Consider the following 23,664-nt stretch of genomic DNA (forward strand, 5'->3'; position numbering starts at 1 on the left):
TTGTAATGTTGTGGTAAAAGTAAATAAACCAGTGGCTCCAATCTTAGTAAGCCAGTTATTGTTATCAATCAATCCACCCGTAAATCGTGTAATTTGTGTCGCAACTATTTTGCAATGCACCTTAAATTGACCTCCATAGATTAGAAGAGGCAAAAGCCTATAGCCCACACAACGAGCTGACCCGAATCTTTACTTTTAGATTCAATTTATTTGCTAACCAGCGTCTAATGGTTCTGTTGCCTAAGCAGCAGTACTAGGCTTGCGCACGCGCCGCATCGATCAACCACTCATTAGCATACGAATGGTGATTTTGACAAATGACCTGCCTAGGCTTAGAGATTGAATAGTAATTATTTCATTTTGTTTAATTTGATCTAAGTCTATTTAAACCTTAATATCTATCATTAATGTATAGCAGCGCGAACGAACGATGCATGTGTATCTGCCATCATTATTATCATCGTCAGGTCTTTTAGTCTCCACAGGAGAAAGACGAGTCCTCTATAATTTACCAGAGGTAATACGATACACTTCCACGCTGGTCAGACAGGTTTTGGAGATCTAATGTTCGCATAAGTGTTTAGGACCCTACTTTGTAGGTACCTGTATCTCGACTTCTCTTGTATATAGAATTGTATTGTGTTTCTGAGTATTTAGCTCTATGAAAGAGTTGTTACATTGGTCAAGCAATTCATTTTCTACAAACCACTTGACTCTATATCCACCTCTTATTCAAAAATTTGCAAATTTGACAGATTTTTTGTTTTCATATTTATAAAGGAAAAGACGTTATACTTTTAAATAGGTACACTACTGCTTGGTTACTGTAAATATTTTTACAAATACCTTGTCCCCTGGTCTATATTGTGCGTCCACAGTTCCACACCTTAGGTGGCTGACACCAGCGGGTAATTGCTTTGGAAAGTCCGATGTTAATCAGCGAATACCCACCATCGGTTATTGATGGTGCGCATTGTACTGTCCCATGCTTGATGGATGGTTTGGGCGAGCCCTTTTTAAGGTCGCGTGGTTTGATAAGGCAGTGGGTTGATTGTCTAGGATGATAGCGGAGAACCTTTAAAAACGCATGAGAGAGAACCAATTTCATTTCAAGAAAGGTATTATCCATTGATTTTCATAAATAATGCATCGTCTGCTAAGAAGACAGACTAATCACCTTCAATTATGCCTCATTTGATGTTTGATTGATGATTTGAATAAAATTGGTTGTTAATTAAAGTTGGTAGTTGCATTTGCATTTAAAAATATGAAATAATCTCCCACGCAACAAATAACTTATTTTTTGCGTCTTTGATTTTGTTCGTTGCATGATTTTATTGATAAGAATAGCGTAATGCCCGTTTTCAATTTTTAAGTGACCCCTATGAAAACAGAATTCCTATTATGTGTTACCAATGTTACCATAGGTGTTACTTAAAATTAAGGATTGATGGTGAAAACGGGCATAACAGTCTTTAGCTACAATGTTACGGAATCGAGTTAAACTCCGTTTGGTAGATTTTGTAAGTTCGATTTCAATATTTAAATTGGTCTAAGAGAATCGTCAACCAACTCCTGCGCACATTTCGCCTTCGACTCCGAAAGGCAAATTGTTCCAATTAGATAAGATAGAAACGTAAACACACGGCCGGTAATTCAAGCGATATATAGGCTCGTTAGAGCTTGTAGACAAGCCCATGGAATAAATAAGCGTAGTACTAAGGACTGACTTCGGAAATCTATATCTTTATTCGACTCTATTCATCTCTTTCACTAACCTTTTATGAGAGAGAGATGAACAGAGAATCGGTGGTTCTTCTGTAAACCACAAAAAAGGGTTAGTTACAAAATCTTCAATATGTTTAAAAGTGCCTGACCTAGCTTTATGAAAAAAAAAACATACTTTGAACAAAGTCATTGTCTCCAGGCCTACATTGTGCGTCCACACGTTCGGTTGCTGACACTAGTGGCTAAAATATTAACCACTAGCTTTTGCCCGCGACTTACCCGCGTGAAATTTAGTTTGTCACAGATCGTCATAAATTATAGCCTATGTTATTATGGGTTACAAAGAATAATACTGTAAAGTTTCAACAAAATCCGTTCAGTAGTTTTTGCGTGAAAGAGTAACAAACATCCATCCAGACATCCAAACTTTCGCATTTATTTAGTAGGACAATAATTAGCCATTCTTTAACCGCCTCTGTGGTCTAGTGTTAAGACCACCTGCTTCAGGCGCAGAGGTCCCGGGTTCGATTCCCAGTGGGAGCAGATTTTTCTGTTCGGTTTGGTTGGTGGTACGGCTTGTTCTAAGTCCGCCTGGCTAGCTACCACCATCTTGTAATTGGCTTGGCTCGTAAACAGAGGCTTATGTGTAAAACTTGTTTTCAAAGTAGATCTCAAACAGTTATACAGGGTGTCCCAGAATGGGTGAATCAAACTGCTTGGAGAGGTAGCTCTACTAATGTACTATCCCTAAAAAATATGAAAATAAAAATTTTGCGTTCGGTTTTTTTTAAATAACGTGCTCTAAATCGATGTAGTCATTATTTTCAAAACAAACTTTTGACCTTTTTACAGATAAACGAAGGGATCATACAATTAATATTAGTAAGAAAAAAGTAGAAATAAACTCCAAACGCAGCAATTATAGCCAGATACTTAGGCAAAGCTGATTATGGAAAAAAATTGTGCCCCTATGCGCTTTATTATTTTTTTTCATATATTTTAGGGATAGTACATTAGTAAAGCTACCTCCCCTATCAGTTTGATTCACCCATTCTGGGACACCCTGTATAGCTAGAGCAAAACGTCTTGCTATCATAAATTCACAGATAAGTGTTGACAAGTATTAGTAGCAAGAAACATTTTGCAATTACTGTTCTCGATATGTGAATCGAAAGTTCGTTTGTGTCGTTGCATTGAAATATGAATTTGCAACGGGGCGTCTAAGCTAGCTCAGTCTGACACCCCGCTGTTTAGTACTAAGTCCCAGTTCGCCTTCTGCGATGAGGGATGTGTACCTATCCAGGATGCCTACAGGGATATTCGACCAAGGAAACGCACAATCAATAACACAATGGCACTTATAATTCAGGTTCCACAATTATTTTCCTTATTCTAACTTCACTGACTCTAAGTTTATTATTATTACGAGCGATTACTTTACGGGTTACATCACAATTTCTAATTATTGGCAATGAAAAGGATAGCGACGCGCCCGAGCCGCGTCCCGAGACTAGTTTATGTATCCGCGAGAGGGGCGGCGCCCTATGCGAGGTTTAGCGAGTGTTAGTCTGGATACTTATAACTAGGGGGGTGGGATGTGGTTCGTTAGCTCCAGCCAGAGACCGAAGCCTCGATGGTGAGTACGACCACTAGGGAAAGGCGTTGGACCTACGGGGTGAGGGGGTGTGAAATTCAGGAAGGGTGGCAGCAGGATTGCTACCGCAGGTTCGGGATGAGTATCTCATGCACTACTCGGTAAGGACGAGAACCGGTTGGCTATCAACGATAGAACGCAATCGACACGACGCTGTATGGCAAGCCGCGGATTAATGACGAGGTATCGGATCAAGCCAAAGTCGAACAGTTAGGGTTAGTAGGGAACAATGTGGATAGCTATTCGCTAGGGACTCTTTTGCAATGCAGCCGAGGGAATGATAGACGCGCGCGCGAACCTCTGGCNCGCTGTTATCGGTCATGTTCGGCGCGTTGAATGAGTGAATGAATCCGATCAGAGCCAATGTCGTGATTCGCTCGCTTGTTTGTTTGCTATTAAAAGCCCGGTCTGTGAGCACGTAGAATTTTGTCCAATGACCCCTAGCTACCCATCCTTATCGCTCGCGCGTAATTATATTGCTGTCGCGACTGTNCCTCTGGCTGTTACAATGGCTCCCGAGCGAATGCTAGGCGCCCGCGGTCGCCGCCGTCTCTTATATTAGCTCGGTCCGTGCGGCGTGCGGCCGCGCAGCCGTAGGGTTGTCAAAATCTCCGTGCTCGGTGCTAGGGCTGTCGATGCGTCGCGGGGCGCGTCACAAATTGAATCCTAGATAATGCCGGACAGAAGTGTTTTTCTATCAATTATATTTCTGACAATTAGATATTAAATGAATAAAGTAGTCACCATTTTAAAAATTTGATCTCATTTATAAAATTAAGCAATAACAAGTGAAAGGTTAATAAAATGGCTATAAACCATTTTGAAATAACGCTTATGTGTTGTTACCTAACTCTATTCTCAAGACTCAATCTCAATCTCCGTGTCTGTTTTGATGGTCTAAGTATTGGAATTTGTCCAATCACATCTTGAACTAGCGGCCGCCCGCGACTTCGTACGCGTGGATCCCGTTGTACCCCCTTCGTCTATCTTACGCGGTTTAGATTTTTCATACAAAAGGATTTTCCCGCTAATTCCCGTTCGCGTGGGAATTTCGGGAATTCCTTTCTTAGTGCACCTCTACGGTACCTAAGCTACGTCCCTTCCAAATTTCAAGTGCCAACGTTTAGCCGTTTAGGCTGTGCGTTGATATGTCAGTCAGTCAGTTTCTCCTTTTATATATTTAGATTTAGATGTAGACTTAAGTTTGAATCAAGTATTAAGAGTACTGTTTAACGGTAGATTGATAAAGATTAGAAATACGTAACCATAAGCAAATTCATAGGAACTGAGACTAAAGCCAATCCTGTAGCATACATTTTTACCTGGAAAGCTGATGTCCTTATAAAGACACCCATTATCCTATCCGACTACAAGAAATAACTGCACATCTACCACCCCTAGGACATTTAAATGGGCCCATAAGTGCTCTAAATCGGCCATTACCTAGGCTCCTAATAAGGCCTAATGCTTGGTCATGTTAAGTGGGCATACTACAAGCTTACTTAATATCTTCCTTTCTAGTTATTGGAAAATTACATGATAGTTAAGTCGCAAGACAACATTTTGAAGAAAAGAAAATTAAGTGATATGTGAATTTAATGGGTATACGTTTTAGATAGGTAACCTACAGATGCATTTTGTAGGTTTATAGTAGGTACTTACAAAAAAAAGTAAGCACGTTATTATAAATATCAACCCTGGCGTTTTGACAGAGTAGAATTGGACCTCCAAAACTGTTATCCAATAGAACTAATGGGGAATCCTAAATGAGGGAGAAATATGAGGTCAGAAGTTCCTAACGTCTGGTCTACATGGAGAGTGCTGGCAAAATCCTACATTTGTATTTGTATATTTTAGAAATGACTATTTTGCTACTTCATTGCACCTTATTTAGAATCTTACTAACTAAAGAAACTTTATTATGGTGGTGACAGTATGCCCGTGGTATGGGCCTTAAGGCGATTACATGGCCGAACGACCTTGAGCATTAGAGCGAGACAACGCGCCTCCCGCCGCGCGCCCGCGATTCTTGCCCGATACCAAAGTGCGCTCAGAATACAGATGCGAAGCGCTGCCAATTCTAACATAACTGCCTACGGGAATGTTAACTCGATTTTAATTTACGCAGATCGAAAAAAATTGCGATGCTTATTTTGTGTTTCAAAACAGAATTTAAAAAAAGAAAATAAATCATTATACAGAATAATAATAATTATCGTCAGCATATTTTCAAACTGAAACAAAATTTAAATAAATGATTATATTTCAATTAGACATCATTATACTTTAATTAGTACCATAACTATGAAAAATAAACAGTTATTTCCTCCTGTAAAGTTTGCAAAAAGGGACATACCTAAGCAGTTTGAAAGTTAGGCTGACGATATTCGTGAGTGTGTACGAGTACCTACCTACCTAAATGTAAATGTCTGTCTGTGCAGGTATTCAAAATATTGGTCAAATATCGGTCAACATTGAATAAAATATTTTTGATCATCGAATACAATTTTAGACTTTACTTTCTCCGTTATTATATTTTGGTAAAATCGAGAGAAAAATAAGATTTTAGATTTTTGCGTTCCATTTCAACTAAAATAGATAAATACGGATTGAGCGACATTTTTATATGAGTTACATGTCAAGTACGAATACGAATACTGTGTGTCGAGGTAACGCCACTACAATGTAACATTATGACAATATGAGGGTAGTTTAAAATATTTAAGCCCACCCGAGGCTAGTTTCCTAAAAAAATATTTTTAGTCCGTCAATTTTAATATAAAAAAATATTGGACACGTATATTTTGAATTGTCAATCAAACAAATAATTACAAAGTTATAGTGCGTCGAAGTTCCGCGCGACGTCACAAAGTGCTGCACTTTTATGCTCTCAATGACGTCACGGGCCTTTTCTATAGAACTTTGGCACGCTTTAAAGCGGAGCGTGCCGATGTGCGACACAGCCTCCCCGTGCGAACGCCAGTGAAAGACTGAGCTCCCGCATTCGCGCGGCCCGCGTGTGGAAATTACAGGGTATTTTGAATGTATGACACGTAATACATTATTTTTGAAAAAAAATGAACAACAATTTTTTAGATAATTAAATTTTCTATCATTTGGTGAAAGAATCATTAAAATCGCTTCAGCCGTTTAGGAGTAGTAGGAAATTTCTTTGGTGAAATTAGAAGAAAGTTAAGAATTTTTTCTGTCAAAACTGATAGTTGTAACAAAAAAAACGAACAACAATTTTTTAGTTTAAGATATTATACATCTCACACATATTTTTTTTTCTTGTTTGGATCATCCATTTAGGAGGAGTAGGGATTCAAAGAGAGGTCTATTTTGCAGTTTTGCCTCACCTATCGCCTTAAGCGCGCGCGCAGCTCAAACATGCGCGCCATCTGTATAAGGCAGAATGGCTTGTCAGACGTCACCGTGTAATTCAGTCATATAAATATTTTGCCATATGATCATAATGCTCCGATAAATTGGCAGTTTGTGAGCTACACAGAACTATTGAATATTTTTATACATTTATGTGGTTCTCTGTAAGTATTCATCGCTAATTTTTGCCCGTGGCTTTACCTGCATGGGTTTTGGTCTGTTACTGAAAACTGAAGCTTTTTCGTACAACTCGCAATCAAAAACAATTAGTTTCTTATTACATAAACCTACCTTTATTTTCAAACATGTTTATTGTTATTTGACTATTTAATTAGTACGTAATAAGGTATAAGGTAAACCTGTGTAATTAAAATAATTTAATTAAAAATGATTTGTCCCTCATACTTTTCATCCCCTATTAATTATATATTAGAATATTCATCTCACCAACTTTTTCAAAGCAAAATCTTTTGACCCTCCTTGAGAGAGACTTGCGTCCCAGCGAGGACTTTGATGGACTTTAAAAACAAAGAATTCCCACTCGGGAATCGAATCTAGAACTTCCGAGATCAATCTACTAAACATTAGGTCCCAAATGCGAAAAAGTTCATTCGTTTCAGCCAAATAACGTCCATTGCGGGACAAAGGCCATATATCGACCGATCCTGTGCCTCCCGCATCCAGGTACTTCCCTCGGTCTTCACCAGATCATCGGTCCACCTAGCAAAAAAGTAGCGAGAATAAATTTTTACACGGCGGCTTTTATGCTGCACCAAAATGCCATCCACTAAGTTAACCGACAACAAAAAAACGGTCTATGTTTCTCGCATTTCTAATCGTTTATGGTCATCATTAGCAGCCACATAATGTCTGCCCGCGCCGGCTCAGTTTTCCCGCCCTATTTGCCTTGTAAAGGCGATAATTATCAGGAAAGCCGCGGGGGGTCGTCTAGCTTTAATTAGTAATTAAGGCCATGGAAATGGCCAATTGACTTGTTCAGTTCTTGATTTACTGGAAGACGTTACAGTAAAAAGCATTTAAGTTTGATCCGTTATCCATCCACTACCCATCAAAGTTTTTTTATCCACAACGAGGAAGCTCTTGACTTGTATCTCACAAGACAGTTTAAGACAAGCTTTGGTTTGTTTGGAAGCGTTACACTAATTCCCGTTTTCACCATCAATCCCTAATTAACAGGTTAAGTATTACCATAGGGGTCACTTAAAAATTAGGGATTGATGGTGAAAACGGGCATAAGCCCCGGATTCGGAATTGAGACAAACAAACTAAAAATCGCTTTGTGTAAACAATTGTTTCTTGCTGTCGGCTTGGTCACAATAGGTATCCCAGAGTACGTAAAAGATAGGAAAAACGTGATATCTTCAAAAGCTCTATCTTTTATATTACCATAAATTAACGGCTACGAACAAAAAATGGCGAAGGTGTGGTCGTAGCCCATTAATCGAAAAACGCAAAAAGTGACGTGACCAATTTTCGTCAATGAAACGTACATCCGTTCACACAACGTGTCGCGAGGTCGCGGGCGCAGCTCGATGCGGCCTCACGACAATCGCAAAAACCTAAATCGAGAGTGTGGCAATTGTTTTGATACGCACGCACACTTGCGATTTGTCGCAAAACTTTAGACGCATCATCAGGTTTACCCTTGATCATTTACCAACAGGTGATCCGTCTGCTCGTTTGCTTCCTATCCCATAAAAAAGACGCGATTTACATACCTAAAGATTAATTGAAGCAAATACCTTTCATTATTCATACAATAAAGCCTATATCAGCCACTTTTTGAGGGTACGAGGAAGTAGGCATGGTAAAAAACATAGCTTAGGTACTTTTAAATATTTTTATGAAGCTTTCAATGCCATAACTTTCAAAGGCAGGCATAAGTAACATTTTTGGCAGATTAGATTTCGTTGTCGTTTCGCTAAATATTTGATAGCACAACAGCCTCTACATTTCACTTAAAGCACGGTAAATGAAAATGTCTAAAGAATTTGGATAACATTGCCTACAGCCATGACACTTAAAGACTTTGTCGCAAGTGTGCCGCCCCTGAAACAAACTCAGATCGCAGCTAATCATCGGATCACGAGTGTCAAAGCTTGCGCAAGCGCCGCGGGCGTGCGTGTGCGCAGCTTTAACGTCACAAATTTATGGCGTTTCTCAATGAACAGATAAATCATATCGGCCTTATTTTATCACATAGGCAGCTTTATTTTGATCGACATCATCAAGTCATACTAAAGCCTGGTCCGTGAGCACATAGAATTTTGTCCAATGACCCCAAGCTACCCATCCTTATCGCTCGCGCGTGTTCTACGTGCTCACAGACCAGGCTTTACTAGTGCCACTGCAGGAGCACGACCCTCACTAAACTAACGCCCGTATTCAGAAATTATACTTACTATGAGGTCTCACAGTACGCGTGGACACAGAGGGTGACACACGAACCTATCACAGAGCTCTATTATTATCGCTGTGCGTTCGATTTGCTGCTTCACTTAAGCAAGCATCGTTTGTGAACACGGGTGTTATCTAGGAGGATCTTACACTCCCCACTCTAACCTTAGTCGCTGCTTAGGTAGGTACTACATTTAGGGCTGATTTTTCAATCGTCGGATAACTTTTAACTGAAGCATTAAGTTTAGCACATTGACAGTTTCAGCATGGGAAATAGGTATGTCAAATGACTAGTTTAATCTTCAGTTATAAGATATCTGACGATTGAAAAATCAACCCTATAAAGAGTAGGGGTGAAAACGGGCATTATTCTATTCTGTCGGAACCATACGTACAATAATCTTTACCAGGATTATAAAATTTAACTCGCGGTTAATTGATGATGACGCTTGAAATTGATACCCAAACTGATACTTACGAGTATTTTAATCTGTTTATAAAACATTATTTATTATTTTATATGACATAACCCGTCAGTTATTATGACCCCTACATCCTGTGCTAGCACAAGCCTCGCTTGTAGCAATTATAATAATTAATGTGTTCTGACTTCTGTCTGTCAATGACTTCCTTTTCACGAAATAAATTCATACTTATTAATATGTTGTTAAAAAGCAGTGCAATTTAGTGGAATCATTTAGCTTGTTATAGAAACGTATATTTAAACTGGATTTTTCAAACATCTATGCTATGGTTATACCTACGTAAGGTGGCTCATATAGTCACATCAGCGTGGCACTCTTAGGCTGGGTTGTACCATCTTACTTTAACTTTGACAAACGTCAAAAATCTGTCAAACTCCATACAAAAAGCACCGGTTATCGTCATAGTTTGACCGTTAAAACTCAGCCTTAGTTGTTATCCCTACATGATGGAAGAAGATTTTTTTTATGCATAACAAGGCAGGTATTTGACCGCAATCTCACCTAGTGAGATGCAGTCTAGGATGGTACATATCTGCTTTGTAAGTGCCTATTCACTCTCGCCTTGAAAAGGCCCGGATTATAAGTAGTTTTATAGACCTATTATACTTCAGAGACCTTGAATATTTTGTCTGCATCTAGTGTCAAATGTACCCAATCATAATAACCTAATACATCAAGTTTAACGTTTATTATCCGAGTGACCTGAGTACTGGAAGTAGGCCAATATCCGGCCAGTAATATATGAAAGGTTACACTGGCTCGTAATTTATATTCACTTGATTCTCACGCCCTCTCTTTAAATTATAAATAACAAATTTATACGTTTGAAAATACAGTCGAAGCGTTTGGCGAATTTCTGGTTGTAATTTATGTTCACAACAAAAACACTAAAGATGGCAACGCCAAGGAGGAAATAATATCTGGTATACGGACCATAATCAAATTTTTATTTATGGGTTTTCGAGTTTTTTAACAAAACTAAAAATATTACATAGATAAAAAATTCAATTATTTTTTAACAATCTTACCTAGGACAAATACTGACGAAAGAATTCTTAGTTTCTTTTTAATTTCCATTGTTGAATGTCCAGCATAGGGTATTATGCATTTTTCTGCCAATACAGACTTAAAAAGCACAAACTTAAAGTGCTTTCCAATCTTACGAGCAGTGTGTATCTTTCCTATGTGTCCCGCTAGCCCCAGGGCATACGTATTACATTTAATAGCAATTACTCTAATAACACACATTAAACTTCGAATGCTCGCGGCGCAATCAAACCGTGTGTCCCTGAGGTAACAACATTATTAGTTTTGCTTTACTTGCATGTGTTTAGGAAATTATTTTTATTATTATGAATTGTTTGCATACGTTGTAGGTAGATTGATTAGTTTACTTTAGGGCTAGAATAAACTTGTCATTTTGACATATTTCCCATACTGAAACTGTCAATGTGCCAAACTTATTCTTCAGTTAAAAGTTATCCGACGATTGAAAAATCGGCCCATAAGCAAATAATTTGAAAAATAAGCAAGTGGTTAGAAAACTCATAAAACTCATTAATTTATGCAAATAGCCTTTTAAAAAGCACTTTTAATCAAAATAATCTGACACATATTTTTGTTATAAAACAGCATAGCACGTATCAAAACTGCAAAGTGTTTAAATGATGTATCGTCAGTGACGATTCATCACCCACCCCTACGTAATTTCCACGCCTCCTAACCGTTAAAATTCTTAAAATAGTTATTCAATCTAAAATGAGTCATCACGATAAAAAATATCAATTAACAAAATGTAGGTCATACTATTTGGTTCATAAAGTCATTGGGTCAGTGTTTTGTGACATCATAATTTACGTATATTATTTTAATATTATTACATTACATATTTGATACAGAAACCAAGTGATAGTGATAAAGAGTGATGCTTTTCACGCAAATAAACTGATTTGATTTGATTTTGATTATAGGTAGGCAGTTAGTTAGTACCTAAGCCTACCCGTTGTTAGAAATAGTGTTACTAAATTTCTCGTTTAATTTTGTGGTGTGTATTGAATTTAATAAATTAATGCCTATTTTATGTATTTTAGTTCGATAAAATAATGATCCTACCCAAATACATTTTGCTATAAACAAATTCAGTTGGGACGAGAAAAACAAACGTTATCCTCATAGGAAAATTGGAGCTACTCGTATTTTTAGTATTAATGTGATTTATTATTTTTATCAAAATACCTACGTATTATTTATTGTGCTTACATTTTATTCGGATTTCGTGCAATTAACGTGTGAGTACGCAAAAATATTATACTAATGAATTTCCATGAAAAAAATCGGCAATTTCATACTTTAACATACACTCATCCTCAAAAAGCACAAGTTGGATAATTAGCAAAATACATACAGGGTGGCCAAAACAGTGAGGTCTAAAAGAAAAATTTAGATTCCTTACATCAAGGTGTATCTAAATCACCTATGATATTGCTTAGTTTAGGAGATAGATTTAATTTTTTAATTCCATTTTGTGAAATTTTAAAATTTTATGACCTAGCAGAAGGCTTTAAATTTTTTTCCATTTTTTTGAGTTGACTTTTCTCAGATTTCTTTTTTTTAACAGATTCGTTATTAATTGCAGATGTTTGAAAAAAATAATCACCTTCCTTTTGCTAGAAACATAAAAAAATATGAGGCATACTATAATAATGAGTTTTGGTTTGGTTCTACTATGTAAGTAGATCTCAAAATACAACGTTAAACATTAACTTATGTTTCACCAATGACTTAATCTTACACTCTAGTTGAAATAAAAACCATTACGATGTGTTTAGATGCGAAACTTTAACTCTATTCAATATCATTCGATGATTCTTTCAATTAACTTTTCAATTAATCACAAAACCACTGGCTAAATTATCAGATCGCCCGCTGTCGCCGCGACACCTGTCAGCTGTCAATGTGACGTTAGTTTGACAGCTCGTGGGCGGCGGCGACAGATTTGGCGCGATAGCGACGCAAATAGTGATGGAGATGACGCAGTGATCGCTTTGAAAAAGGAAAGTGATAACTGTGTAACTCAAAATTACCATATAAAAATAACTGTGTGTTTTTTTTTTTAAATAAATGTATACCAAATTAAAATTTTGCATTTTATAATAAAAAAATCATAATTTTACCTACTAAGTATACTTAATTGCTTTTAATATATCAAATTACATCTGATTGTGCATCGCAATTTTTTTTCTATTGATTCAATAAGGAACAATCAAACAAAGGTTAATATTAATGAGTCATCCTACGACAATTTAGTCATCTAAATGGCATTATAAACTGATTCACAGAAATCAAATCATCTTAGATTAAAAGGTCAACCTAAAAATTAAATGACAGTAAATAAATTGGCAAGTAAAATAACATCAAGCAATTTGTTTGGTACCTCATAACAAAATAAGGAAACGTGATGAATGCAACATTTAACTACTCCGATTTAAGCGGCTACATTCCATTTTTAGTTGCTATAATTATTTTATTCACATACCTAATCAAATCCTTGACATTACATTTTTTTTCTTTCGGCGTGTCTGTCGTTTGTTTAGTAGGTACTCTTACGTAATACAAATACAAATATAAATACAAATATTTTATTTATGCAAACACACCGTTTACGCATACACCAATACAATACAATAGGTATTTTTATTTTAATAAATGTTACTAGTTTATTCTTTATTAATACAAAGTTTGTTTAAATAATGTCCTTTTCCGATTTTTATTACTATCCATTCAGTATAAGCAGATTTCCATTTGAATTCAATTTAAGTTAAAACAAACAGCAAAAAAATTGCAGTCGAATATTCCATTCCATGCATTAAAAATACTATGACCATTATTATTAGCGGCTTTACATCCCATTTATTGTAACTTTACGTTTTATACGTTCCGGCTGAATGCACTCGGCCCCAAGCCGCGAACTACTCATAAAAAATAAATTTCGAATTACTCGCTTCTACCCTCCTATAGCCAGTTTTTCGAAGCGAAAATTCTAGAAGGTTAGTGGTGCACCTTTTTTGTGAATTAAACGACTGTTTTGTTGCAGGATCTATTGGATAGGATATTTCGGCTTTTCGACACCGAGAAGAAGGACTACCTGGTGCAGCAAGACTGGATTGAGTATTTGAAAGGAAGACTCACGTGAGTAAGACCTGTTTTTGAATCTGTTTTTAAATGTTTTAAGGACCTTTTTGCGTTGTCATTGAACGCCGCCATTGTCGTACATTTTAGTGGTCGTTAGCGCGCTTCTAGTGATCAAGTCGTATCTATTGAAATCATATTTTATAGTTGTCCTACTGTGTTATAATATTATGATGTAGGATTGTAGGTGTCTTATACAAATTTTCATCACTTACTATTACAGTAGGTAGCGTACCTAGTTAGTACAAAGTACCTACTTACTAAATGTTCTTCTTCAAAGTTCAATCTCATACCAAAAGTCATCAAAATTTTTCATCGAGATACGAGTAATACATACCGCCTACCAAATTTCGTGCTTCTTGTAGTTGTCAGTTTTTGATGCGCGTATTAAAAAGAATCTTTCTCGGGCTACTTATCTACGTTGCGGCTATTACGAGACTGTTTCAACGAAGACACGGCTGGACAAAGACCAATATCCTGCGCTGCACACTTCATGCTTCCCGCGACCATCACTAGATCCTCAGTCCACCGAGTGGGAGGCCTGCCTACTTCCTCAACCAGTCCACTCAATACTAAAGTAATTATATTTTGTTCTGTTCCAGGGAGGAGAAGCAGCTGGATTTCATCGAGCAGGTGGAGAGCGTGGCATATGTCCTGGTGGGCAGCGGCGAGCTCACGCCGCACGCCTTCCGACAGATTTTGCAGAACAAAGTGGTGAGTACATCATCATCATCATCATGTCTAGCCATCATGGGGAGGGTAGACCAAATCCTCTTCTTCATCATCATCATCATTATCATCATCGTCACAATTATCATCATTTCAGCCACAGGACGTCCACTGCTGAACATAGGCCTCCCCCAATGATTTCCTCCTCTTGCCACTGGTAAATTGGAGAGGGTCGTGTTCCTGCAACCATCTTCAATTAACCATAGCCGCGGCACTTGGACAAGTACACGTCCTAAAAATAGCTTGTCTTTCCTCCACTTCCAGACAACACATCGGCTGATGCTGAGACGAAGTAAGAAACTCAATCATCTTTGTCAGCCTCATAAATATTACGAGAAAATACAACTCACAAATTAAAGTCCATGCACTCTTGTCATGCAATTTATGAAAAAACGACTTCTAATAATTATTTCTATGGCCCATTACTTCTTTTTTCTTCATTCATGTCAGTGTCTGTTCCATTCCAGGTGACGAACAAACTCTTCCGCGTGCTTGACACGGATGGTGACGGCTACGCCACAGCTGATGAGGTCATGGAGTTCCTGTCAGGAGTCTCCAGCAGCAGGTAACATTGTCCTTTACATGCCTCTGTAATCAATTAGACTCTTGCATTAATTGACTAATTTAATAGATTTTCGCAGTCGAGTAAACATCACTTTGATGAATGTGTTTTGTAAAAAAGATTTTTGGGTATTCACAAAATCTTGATCCAATAGGAGAGGTATTCTTAAGAGTGGTGGTTAATCCCACCAATCCATCTCTTTAGTTTACTAATGTAGCAAAGTATAATTTAGTTTGGCCCAGTTTTGGGCTTAGTTTACAACAAGCTTCAGTTCTTATCACACAACTTTATTCATTGTATTCTGATCAGCTCCATAATAAAAAACTACATTTTTATATGCCTAGATGACCTAGAGTTAAGTTAATCTTAGAATTAACACATTTTATTTTAATAAAGTAAACATTTAAAATGAAATCAGAAGTCGCAGAGATTTCCTCTTAAAACAATTAACAAAGAAACCGGTTAGAATACTTGTAAATAACAAGTTAGATCTTAGGATCGATCTAAAGATATTCCGTACAATCCATAAAAGGATATGACGTCAAATGAAGATAAAAACCAAGCGACGCGCGCGCATTTATCGTGGAAGAATAAACTCTGAATATTCCGCACGGCACGCGCCCTAACAAGTTAGACATATAGGCATAGAGTGAATAGATCAGCCAGTAAATAATAATAATAACTTAAGATTGTTTTTATAATTCGAAGATCATCATCAACAGCCCTTTACAGTCCACTACTGGACTATGAGCCTCCTCCACTATAGTGGAGGGTTTTGCCATAATCCCCACGCTTGGCAGGCGGGTTGGAGATCGCAGTTTAAAAGATTGATGTTTGTCAGAGAGCGCTGCTGCCCGTTCTCTGTTTGATGTGTAGTCCCTTAGTCGCCTCTTACGACACCCGCGGGAAGAGTAGGGGTTGGTGACAAATGTATTCTACTCTGCCGTCACCACACGGCATAATGGGTTTAATTTCCATTAATTACTGGAATATTATGGTGAAACCCTAATTTCATACGTCATGAAATTGCAATATAAGCAGGTAGGTGTACTGGTTAGTACACCTACCGTACAGTGGTTACTGCAGAGTTTTAGAAGGATTTATTAGACTGTCCGTTTATGTCTGATTGAAAAATATGTTCCGTATCAAAGTCTTCTTGATGATTTACTGAATCTAGTAGTAATTATTGCCAAATAAAAAGCACCAACTTGCAGAAAAAGTTATGTTATCTGAAGTTAGTGACCACAAGAATTGTCCTGGCTTTTCTCCCCTTCCCATATCAAAGCTCAGCAAAAACATCTAGCACGCGAGGTGCCCGCAAATTTACATTCTAGCATGTAGACTGGACTCGCCCGAGCCTTATGCAAAGCAGAATGCAGAATGCGCACTTAAGGCAGTTGACACACTGTGCAAATAATAATACGATCTTTTAGAATAATTAACTTAACAGTTCTTCTTCTTCATCATCGTGGTTGTCACAGCTGGTGTAGTAGCAAGCTTATCAATCCGTCGCCATTCTTCTCGTACTGTCTTTCTCGTACATTCGTGGAGTGGACCATTTAGTGCAGTTTTGACTTCGAGTTAACTTTTGAGTTGATTGTAGTAGCCAACAGTTTTCGGCGGTTTTTCGACGGTAGGCGTAGGTACCTACTACTACATAATATCAACAAGAATGAGGTACTTTTAAAATCAGTAGTATTTATAATTTGATTCTTAAATAGGTTATCTTCAGGAAACCATCAAGGATTATGTCGATCCTGTTTCAATTCTAAATCTATAGCAATTAAGTATTTTGTATATTTTTAAGATTAAAAATGGTATTATTTAGCTTTACTTTGTGTACAGTCGCCTTTATACGACGTCGTGTCGCGTTACTTTAAAATGGGAGAGTCTATTAGCATTTAGATGACTGGATGTTTGCGATTTTTTGCGACTTTTATCGGTGAATCGAAGAGCATTCGTTGGAGAATCTCTTGGATAAGGACAACGTTGTAATTTTATTCAACAAATGCAGATTTATGCAAGTTACAGGTATTTATTGATGTCTGGTATGTTGAATAGATTGGCGCCTTCTTGTTTAACCAGAACTTTGGTATCTTTACCTGCTTGTATCGTATAAACGTGAAATAGTACCGATACCTTTGCATTCCGGTGATTCTGCCTGTCTACTAGCAGACTATCCTTAAATATAATTTAATGTTTTGAGTTAAGTCACCTTAAAGGCTAAAAATTATGTATTAAAGGCTAAAAATTTCGTGACAGTTTAATTTTCCCCCGAGACAAACTTGACCTTCACTGGTTGAGTTTTATTGGTGGTCAAGCTGTAGATCCTGGCTACACAGGAGTTGCAGCGATGGAAACGAGAGGTGGGAATAGTCCCGTACTGGGTTTCGGGTTCTCGATTTAATAAAAACATACATACCACTCTTCTTGCAGGCCGCGGGCGGGCTTCGACAAACACAGTGTCGACAGACTGGAACAACTCTTCAAGGAGACCGTTGGTGAAGAAAAGGAGATCACCAGAGATCAGTTCAGAAAGATATTGGTGTCCAAAAATGTAAGTAAATAAATATATATTTGTTACTAAAGTCTGGTCTGTGAGCACGTAGAATTTTGTCCAATGACCCCAAGCTACCCATCCTTATCGCTCGCGCGTAATTATATTGCTCTCGCGCCTGTGCGACGCGCGCCCGCAGTGAGTGTGCGAGCGCGACAGCAACATAATTACGAGCGAGCGATAAGGATGGGTAGCTTGGGGTCATTGGACAAAATTCTACGTGCTCACGGACCGGGCTTTAGACCTCAACAACTCGTCTGGCCATAGTAGAGAGTGTAGGCTAAGCCTAGGCGCAGACCACCGACTTTTAGTTGGCCGATAGTTGGACCCGATTCTAATTTGTATGAAGAATCGGCCGATACCAAATCGGAGTGTGCGCACTTTCATACATGTCCATACTGCTTAACAGCCCGACCCAACTATCGGCCAACTAAAAATCGGTGGTCTGCGTCTGGTCTATTCCACTTTGATCACCTGGCTTTGATGACCCAGGTGAACATAGTCCACTTCCAGTGATTACTACAACACTACAACACAATTGGACAATAATTGGACATGGTGACTATTCAGAGGTGTGATTTGTATGTAGGTGATCAAAGGACACTGAAATAATAATTTAACTGGAGTTCACTTTGATCACCCAGGGCATAGTATCCATGGATGATTAAAGGACACTAAATTGTCGCTGGAAGTGGACTTTGATCACCTGGGTCATCAAAGCCAGGTGATCAAAGTGGAATAGACCCTCCGTCTAGGCTAAATCATCCATTCGTTTCTGATAAACTAGAGAGGGCATCTTGCAGTGCGTATAATGCGCGCCGTGATAAGCTTTTATACCATTTTATCGATTTTACCACCTAAAATCATCGATAAGATTTTATCACGGGCGTGCAACCTAGCCTGCCTGACGATGACAATGATGATGGAACATCATCCTTCTGCAGAAGAGATTAGACGACCATGGTGATGATGATGAGGTTACTTGCCATATTCAGTTCAATTCAATGAGGGCTATCGTTTTTATACTTAACAGTTGGCACCCCTGGCGATTGACAGGACCTTACTCTACAGTGGCGCCATCTTGATGAGTGCAAATGCGATAGTCCTCCTACCACTTTAGCGCTCACAAGTTGGCGCCACTGTCTTCGCTACTAGCAAGTGACAGGACCTTACTCTACAGTGGCGCTAACTGGTGAGCGCTAAAACGATAGCCCTCATTCAGTCTGCACATATTTGATGTACTTGAATTTGGTTATTCTTACTGTTAGATGATAACTGGCAACTAGTGGTAATTGAATTTGTTCCGGCGTTTCTTCTCAGCACTTGCCATAATAATATGTTTGTCTCGGAGCGCTGGTAGGGCCCAAAAGATAAGGAGACATGTAAAGTGCCCCATAAGGGCTACCTTTTCTTTTTTTGTATTTGACGTTCATAAGTGCCACTTGTGGTCTAAACTGAATAAATATTTTTGATTTGATTTGATATGCTTGTATCACGAGTGAGCTCACCACAATAGTCGAGCGGCGGTGGGGACCGAACCCGCGTTCCCCGGATCACGAGTCGGCCAGTCCGAGCCCTTCACCGTTCGGCTACCAACTTTAAAGAGAGAGATTAGATGACCATGGTGATGATGATGAGCTTACCATATTCTGGTCTTCCAGCCGTTCTTCACGGAGCGCGTGTTCCAAATCTTCGACGAGGACGACTCGGGCGCCATCTCACTGCAGGAGTTCATTGCGGCGGTGCACCGCTTCGCAGGACAGACGCCTGATGACAAGATTCGGTTCCTGTTCGAGGTCTACGATTTGGATGGTGAGTTTGTGCCAGTAAACGGAACAATATTCTGGAGAATAGGAACACTCTGAGTGTCTAAGGACTAGTTTCTGCCAAAGTGGAGACAGGAGAAATGAGAGGAATTGTCCGACCCAATCAATTTCCAAAACGAAACTGAGTGGAGTGGAGATTTGGAAATAATGAAATCTGATTGTTTATTCAAAACACAATTCCTCTCGTCTCTTTACCTCTTCATTTTGATAAAACCTCGCTTATAATCGGATACTTCAATCCGATTTGTTATTATAATGTCAACCTTAATTTTTTTCATGTCAGCACTATGAAAGAAAAAACTGTTTTTCACGGTTTTTACTTTCCAGAATGTTGGGAACCGATAGGTGGACGCTACACAGAACATAACTAATATTATCATAGCTGTAGTACACCTTTTTAATACGGGTTATACCTTAAATGTGAAGTCGATGTACAGTCACGGAATGAAAAGGTTCGTCAGTGTACCTACCATGAGTTTACGTTAGGTGTGCTCGCTAGCGAAAACGTCAAAAATCTCTATGGAGATTTTGTTTCTTGAAAGTAGCCGCTAGGGGCGCTGCACAATATGTCATACAATTAGGTGTCATTTTTTTACGCAGTCGCTAGCGAGCACACGTAACGTAAACTCATGGTAAGCACACAGTTTTCAAATTGATTCCTTCAACGAATCGCGAGCACATTTACCTTTTGAAACTATGTTACAGAATAATCTCGAGATAGAGAAAATAATCTTTAACTGTTCGTCAGTAAAGTTCAAAATTATTCAGATCAAAGTGACGATTTATCTTGTCAAGAAGATTATTATGATTGATAAACTAAAACCTTCTTGTTGGTTTTGATTTGATTTGATTTGATTTGACTTATTCGTTAGCAAACGTCATATTTATTTAAATGTTAGCAGCACTGTTTCTTGTACTGTTACGTTGGCAGGTTTGACTCTTACAGTACCTAGTGCAAGCGAAAACCGACACTAAGGTGACGAACCTTTTCATTCCGCGACTGTACTAAGGTACTAAATCTGCACTATCACTCATGGTTTTCTTCCACAGGCGACGGCCTCATCCAGCACAGAGAACTACAGCACGTAATGCGAGCCTGCATGGAGGAGAACGGCATGCAGTTCAGTGACGAACAGCTGCTCGAGCTCACGGGCGCCATGTTTGAAGACGCGGATACTGAGAACAGAGGCGCCATCACTTTTGAGGCGTTGAGGCATCAGCTGTCCAAGCACGACGGTCTTTTGGAGAATTTGTCTATTAGGTAAGTGAGCAGTCAGCGAAGAACAGCTGCTTGAGTTGACAGGTGCCATGTTTGAAGACGCAGATACGGAGAACAGGGGTGCCATTACTTTTGAAGCGTTGAGGCATCAGCTGTCGAAGCACGACGGGCTTTTGGAGAATTTGTCTATTAGGTAAGTAAATGAACAGTTAGGAGCAGCTGCAGCAGAGAATAGCTCGAGCTAATGGGCGCCATGTACAGAGAACAGGGGTGCCATCACGTTTGAAGCGTTGAGGCACCAGCTGTCCAAACAGGATGGGCTTTTGGAGAATTTGTCTATTAGGTAAATAAGCAGTTAGGAACAGCTGCTCAAGCTGACTTGCGCCATGCATAGAGAACACGGTCGCCATCACCTTTGAAGCACGATGGGCTTTTGAAGAATTTGTCCATCAGGTAAGTGACCAGTTCAGGAACGAGCAGCTGCTTGAGTTGACGGGCGCCATGTTTGAAGACGCGGATACAGAAAATAGGGGCGCTATCACCTTTGAAGCATTGAGGCATCAGCTGTCCAAGCACGATGGACTTTTGGAGAATTTGTCTATTAGGTAAGTGAGTTCAGCAACGAGCAGCTGCTTGAGTTGACGGGCGCCATGTTTGAGGACGCGGATACGGAGAACAGAGGCGCTATCACTTTTAAAGCGTTGAGGCATCAGCTGTCGAAGCACGACGGGCTTTTGGAGAATCTGTCCATCAGGTAAGTTTAAGTAAGCAATAAGGAGCAGCTGCTCGAGCCTAATGGGCGCCATTTACAGAGAACAGGAGTGCCATTACCTTTGAAGCACTCAGGCATCAGCTGTAGAAGCATCAGGGGCTTTTGGAGAAATTGTCCATCAAGTAAGTAAGCAGTACAGCAAAGAGCAGCTGCTTGAGCCCACGGGAGCCATATTCGAGGAACAGGGGCGCCATCACGTTTGAGGCACTCAGGCATCAGCTGTCAAAGCACGATGGGCTTTTGGAGAATCTGTCCATCAAGTAAGTAAGCAGTTCAGTAACGAGCAACTGCTTGAGTTGACGGGCGCCATGTTCGAAGACGCAGATACGGAGAACAGGGGCGCTGTTGACGACGCGCACTTTATAACGTTAATTTTAAAATAACTGGTATTTCGATATGCATATCGTTATTTCGTTATTTTGTATCGGTATGGTTTGAATATTTTTTATTGTACCAAATGTGGGTATCCGCGAGCGATGTTGCTCCGTGCGCGTTGAAATTTAAAAGTCAGTCTGNCATAGCTTGCTTATGGTGGTTGAGCGTCGTGGTCCACAACTTCAGCTTTATAATATTAGTAAGTATAAGTATAGATATATTCCACGATATAATACGATATGATAGGAATATAACGTAAAGTATTTTATGCTAGATTTTGCTTAATTTTATTCTTCTTTTTGTGGTAACTTTATTAATTAAAGAATTTGCTTTAATACATTAATATTTACTAATTTACAAATGATTAATGCCTAAAATTCTAACACACGCGACTGCTATAGTTTTTTATCCGTGTCCGTGTAACTTTTCGAATCGCAATAAATTACGTTGTTCCATCTTCGGGCGTTTTCCTTCGAACTACTACACCACATCTTACAAGTTCGAGCCGGATCATCAGCGGGATCTCATGTTCCACACCCCGCCATCGCTAAAAATGGTATCCACAAGAAGCGCAGCTTTGAAGGAGCGGTCAGAGATAGAACAAAAGGATGACCAGAACCAGCGACTGCAGGGATCTTCCGAGCCTACATATGGGAATAAATCACAGTACGAAGTTNGTTCGAGCCGGATCATCAGCGGGATCTCATGTTCCACACCCCGCCATCGCTAAAAATGGTCTCCACAAGAAGCGCAGCTTTGAAGGAGCGGTCAGAGATGGAACAAAAGGATGACCAGAACCAGCGACTGCAGGGATCTTCCGAGCCTACATATGGGAATAAATCACAGGACGAAGTTAAATTATCAAAACTTTGCTCCAAAGCCGTTGGCGCGGGTAGCGCTGTCAAAGTGGAAAACCAACCGCCTCGGCCCGTGTCCGTTACGAGTTCAAAGTACAAACGGTCAACTTCGTCATCTGTGCTGGCAAGAAGAAAGCAGCTGGAGCTGGAAGCAGCAAGGGAAAAGGCAAGAATTCAAATGGAATTAATTGACAAAAAACTGGAAGCCGATTTAGCCGAATTAGAGGATGAGAAATCACACCCTGAAGGCACTTGTACTGATGGTGAGGTGGAGAAGTGGCTAGAACGCAGTGAGCAAGAGCTGGAACAAGCACAGGCAGCCCCCCATATGGAAATCACTTCGGGCTGTCCGTGTCCGCCAGCGGCTAACAACCCTGGCACTGATGGGACGATCCAGATGCTGGCTACTGCACTAAAGGACCTGGCCGCCGCTACCGCCGCTAAAAGTGACCCAAATACCGGCTTGCTGAGTCGTTTATGTACGCCAAGGGATTTGCAGGCATTCTCTGGCGACCCGATGGAATGGCTACAGTTTAAACAGGCGTATGAAGAGTCAACACAAGTGTGCAACTTCAGTCCTAAAGAAAACCTTTGGAGACTAAGGAAGTGTTTACACGGACCTGCAAGGGAGGCCGTCGCGTCCCTTCTTGTCACAGCAAGTGAACCCGACAAGATAATGGCTACTCTGGCGTTGAGATTTGGCAATCCAGACATTATTGTCAACAAAATCATACAAGACATCAAGAAAATGCAGTCAATGTCTCCAGAGTATCACAAAGACATAGTATCTTTTTCTGTAAAAGTGCAAAATTGTGTGGCAGCAGTACAAGCAGTTGGTAGAAACGAATACCTACAAGGCATGAACCTAGTATCGATTATACTGAGCAAATTGCCGGCTGTGCTAATCTCA

At 39.4% G+C, this 23,664-nt stretch overlaps 1 protein-coding gene across 1 annotated transcript; it reads left to right on the forward strand.

Annotated features, from left to right (window-relative positions):
* Positions 1-13,724: 13,724 nt before the first annotated feature.
* Positions 13,725-21,725, forward strand: LOC114351949 (calcineurin subunit B-like). The gene is made up of 8 exons (XM_028303313.1): positions 13,725-13,861; positions 14,460-14,571; positions 15,054-15,151; positions 17,585-17,705; positions 19,367-19,517; positions 20,582-20,792; positions 21,361-21,504; positions 21,590-21,725. Exons 3-8 carry the CDS (start codon positions 15,120-15,122, stop codon positions 21,723-21,725), a joined length of 795 nt encoding a protein of 264 aa, XP_028159114.1. The 5' UTR covers positions 13,725-13,861; positions 14,460-14,571; positions 15,054-15,119.
* The last annotated feature ends 1,939 nt before the right edge of the window (positions 21,726-23,664 follow it).

Source organism: Ostrinia furnacalis, unplaced genomic scaffold (assembly GCF_004193835.3).
Source record: "Ostrinia furnacalis isolate ACB-3 unplaced genomic scaffold, ASM419383v2 OfSCF0095, whole genome shotgun sequence".
Classification (NCBI taxonomy): Eukaryota; Metazoa; Arthropoda; class Insecta; order Lepidoptera; family Crambidae; genus Ostrinia; species Ostrinia furnacalis.

Coding starts and splice junctions, on each gene's coding strand:
- LOC114351949 (XM_028303313.1), top strand. CDS start 15,120: ATGGAGTTCCTGTCAGGAGTCTCCAGCAGCAG. Junction 15,152..17,584: donor TCAGGAGTCTCCAGCAGCAG/GTAACATTGTCC, acceptor CTCTTCTTGCAG/GCCGCGGGCGGGCTTCGACA. Junction 21,505..21,589: donor TTGGAGAATCTGTCCATCAG/GTAAGTTTAAGT, acceptor TTACCTTTGAAG/CACTCAGGCATCAGCTGTAG.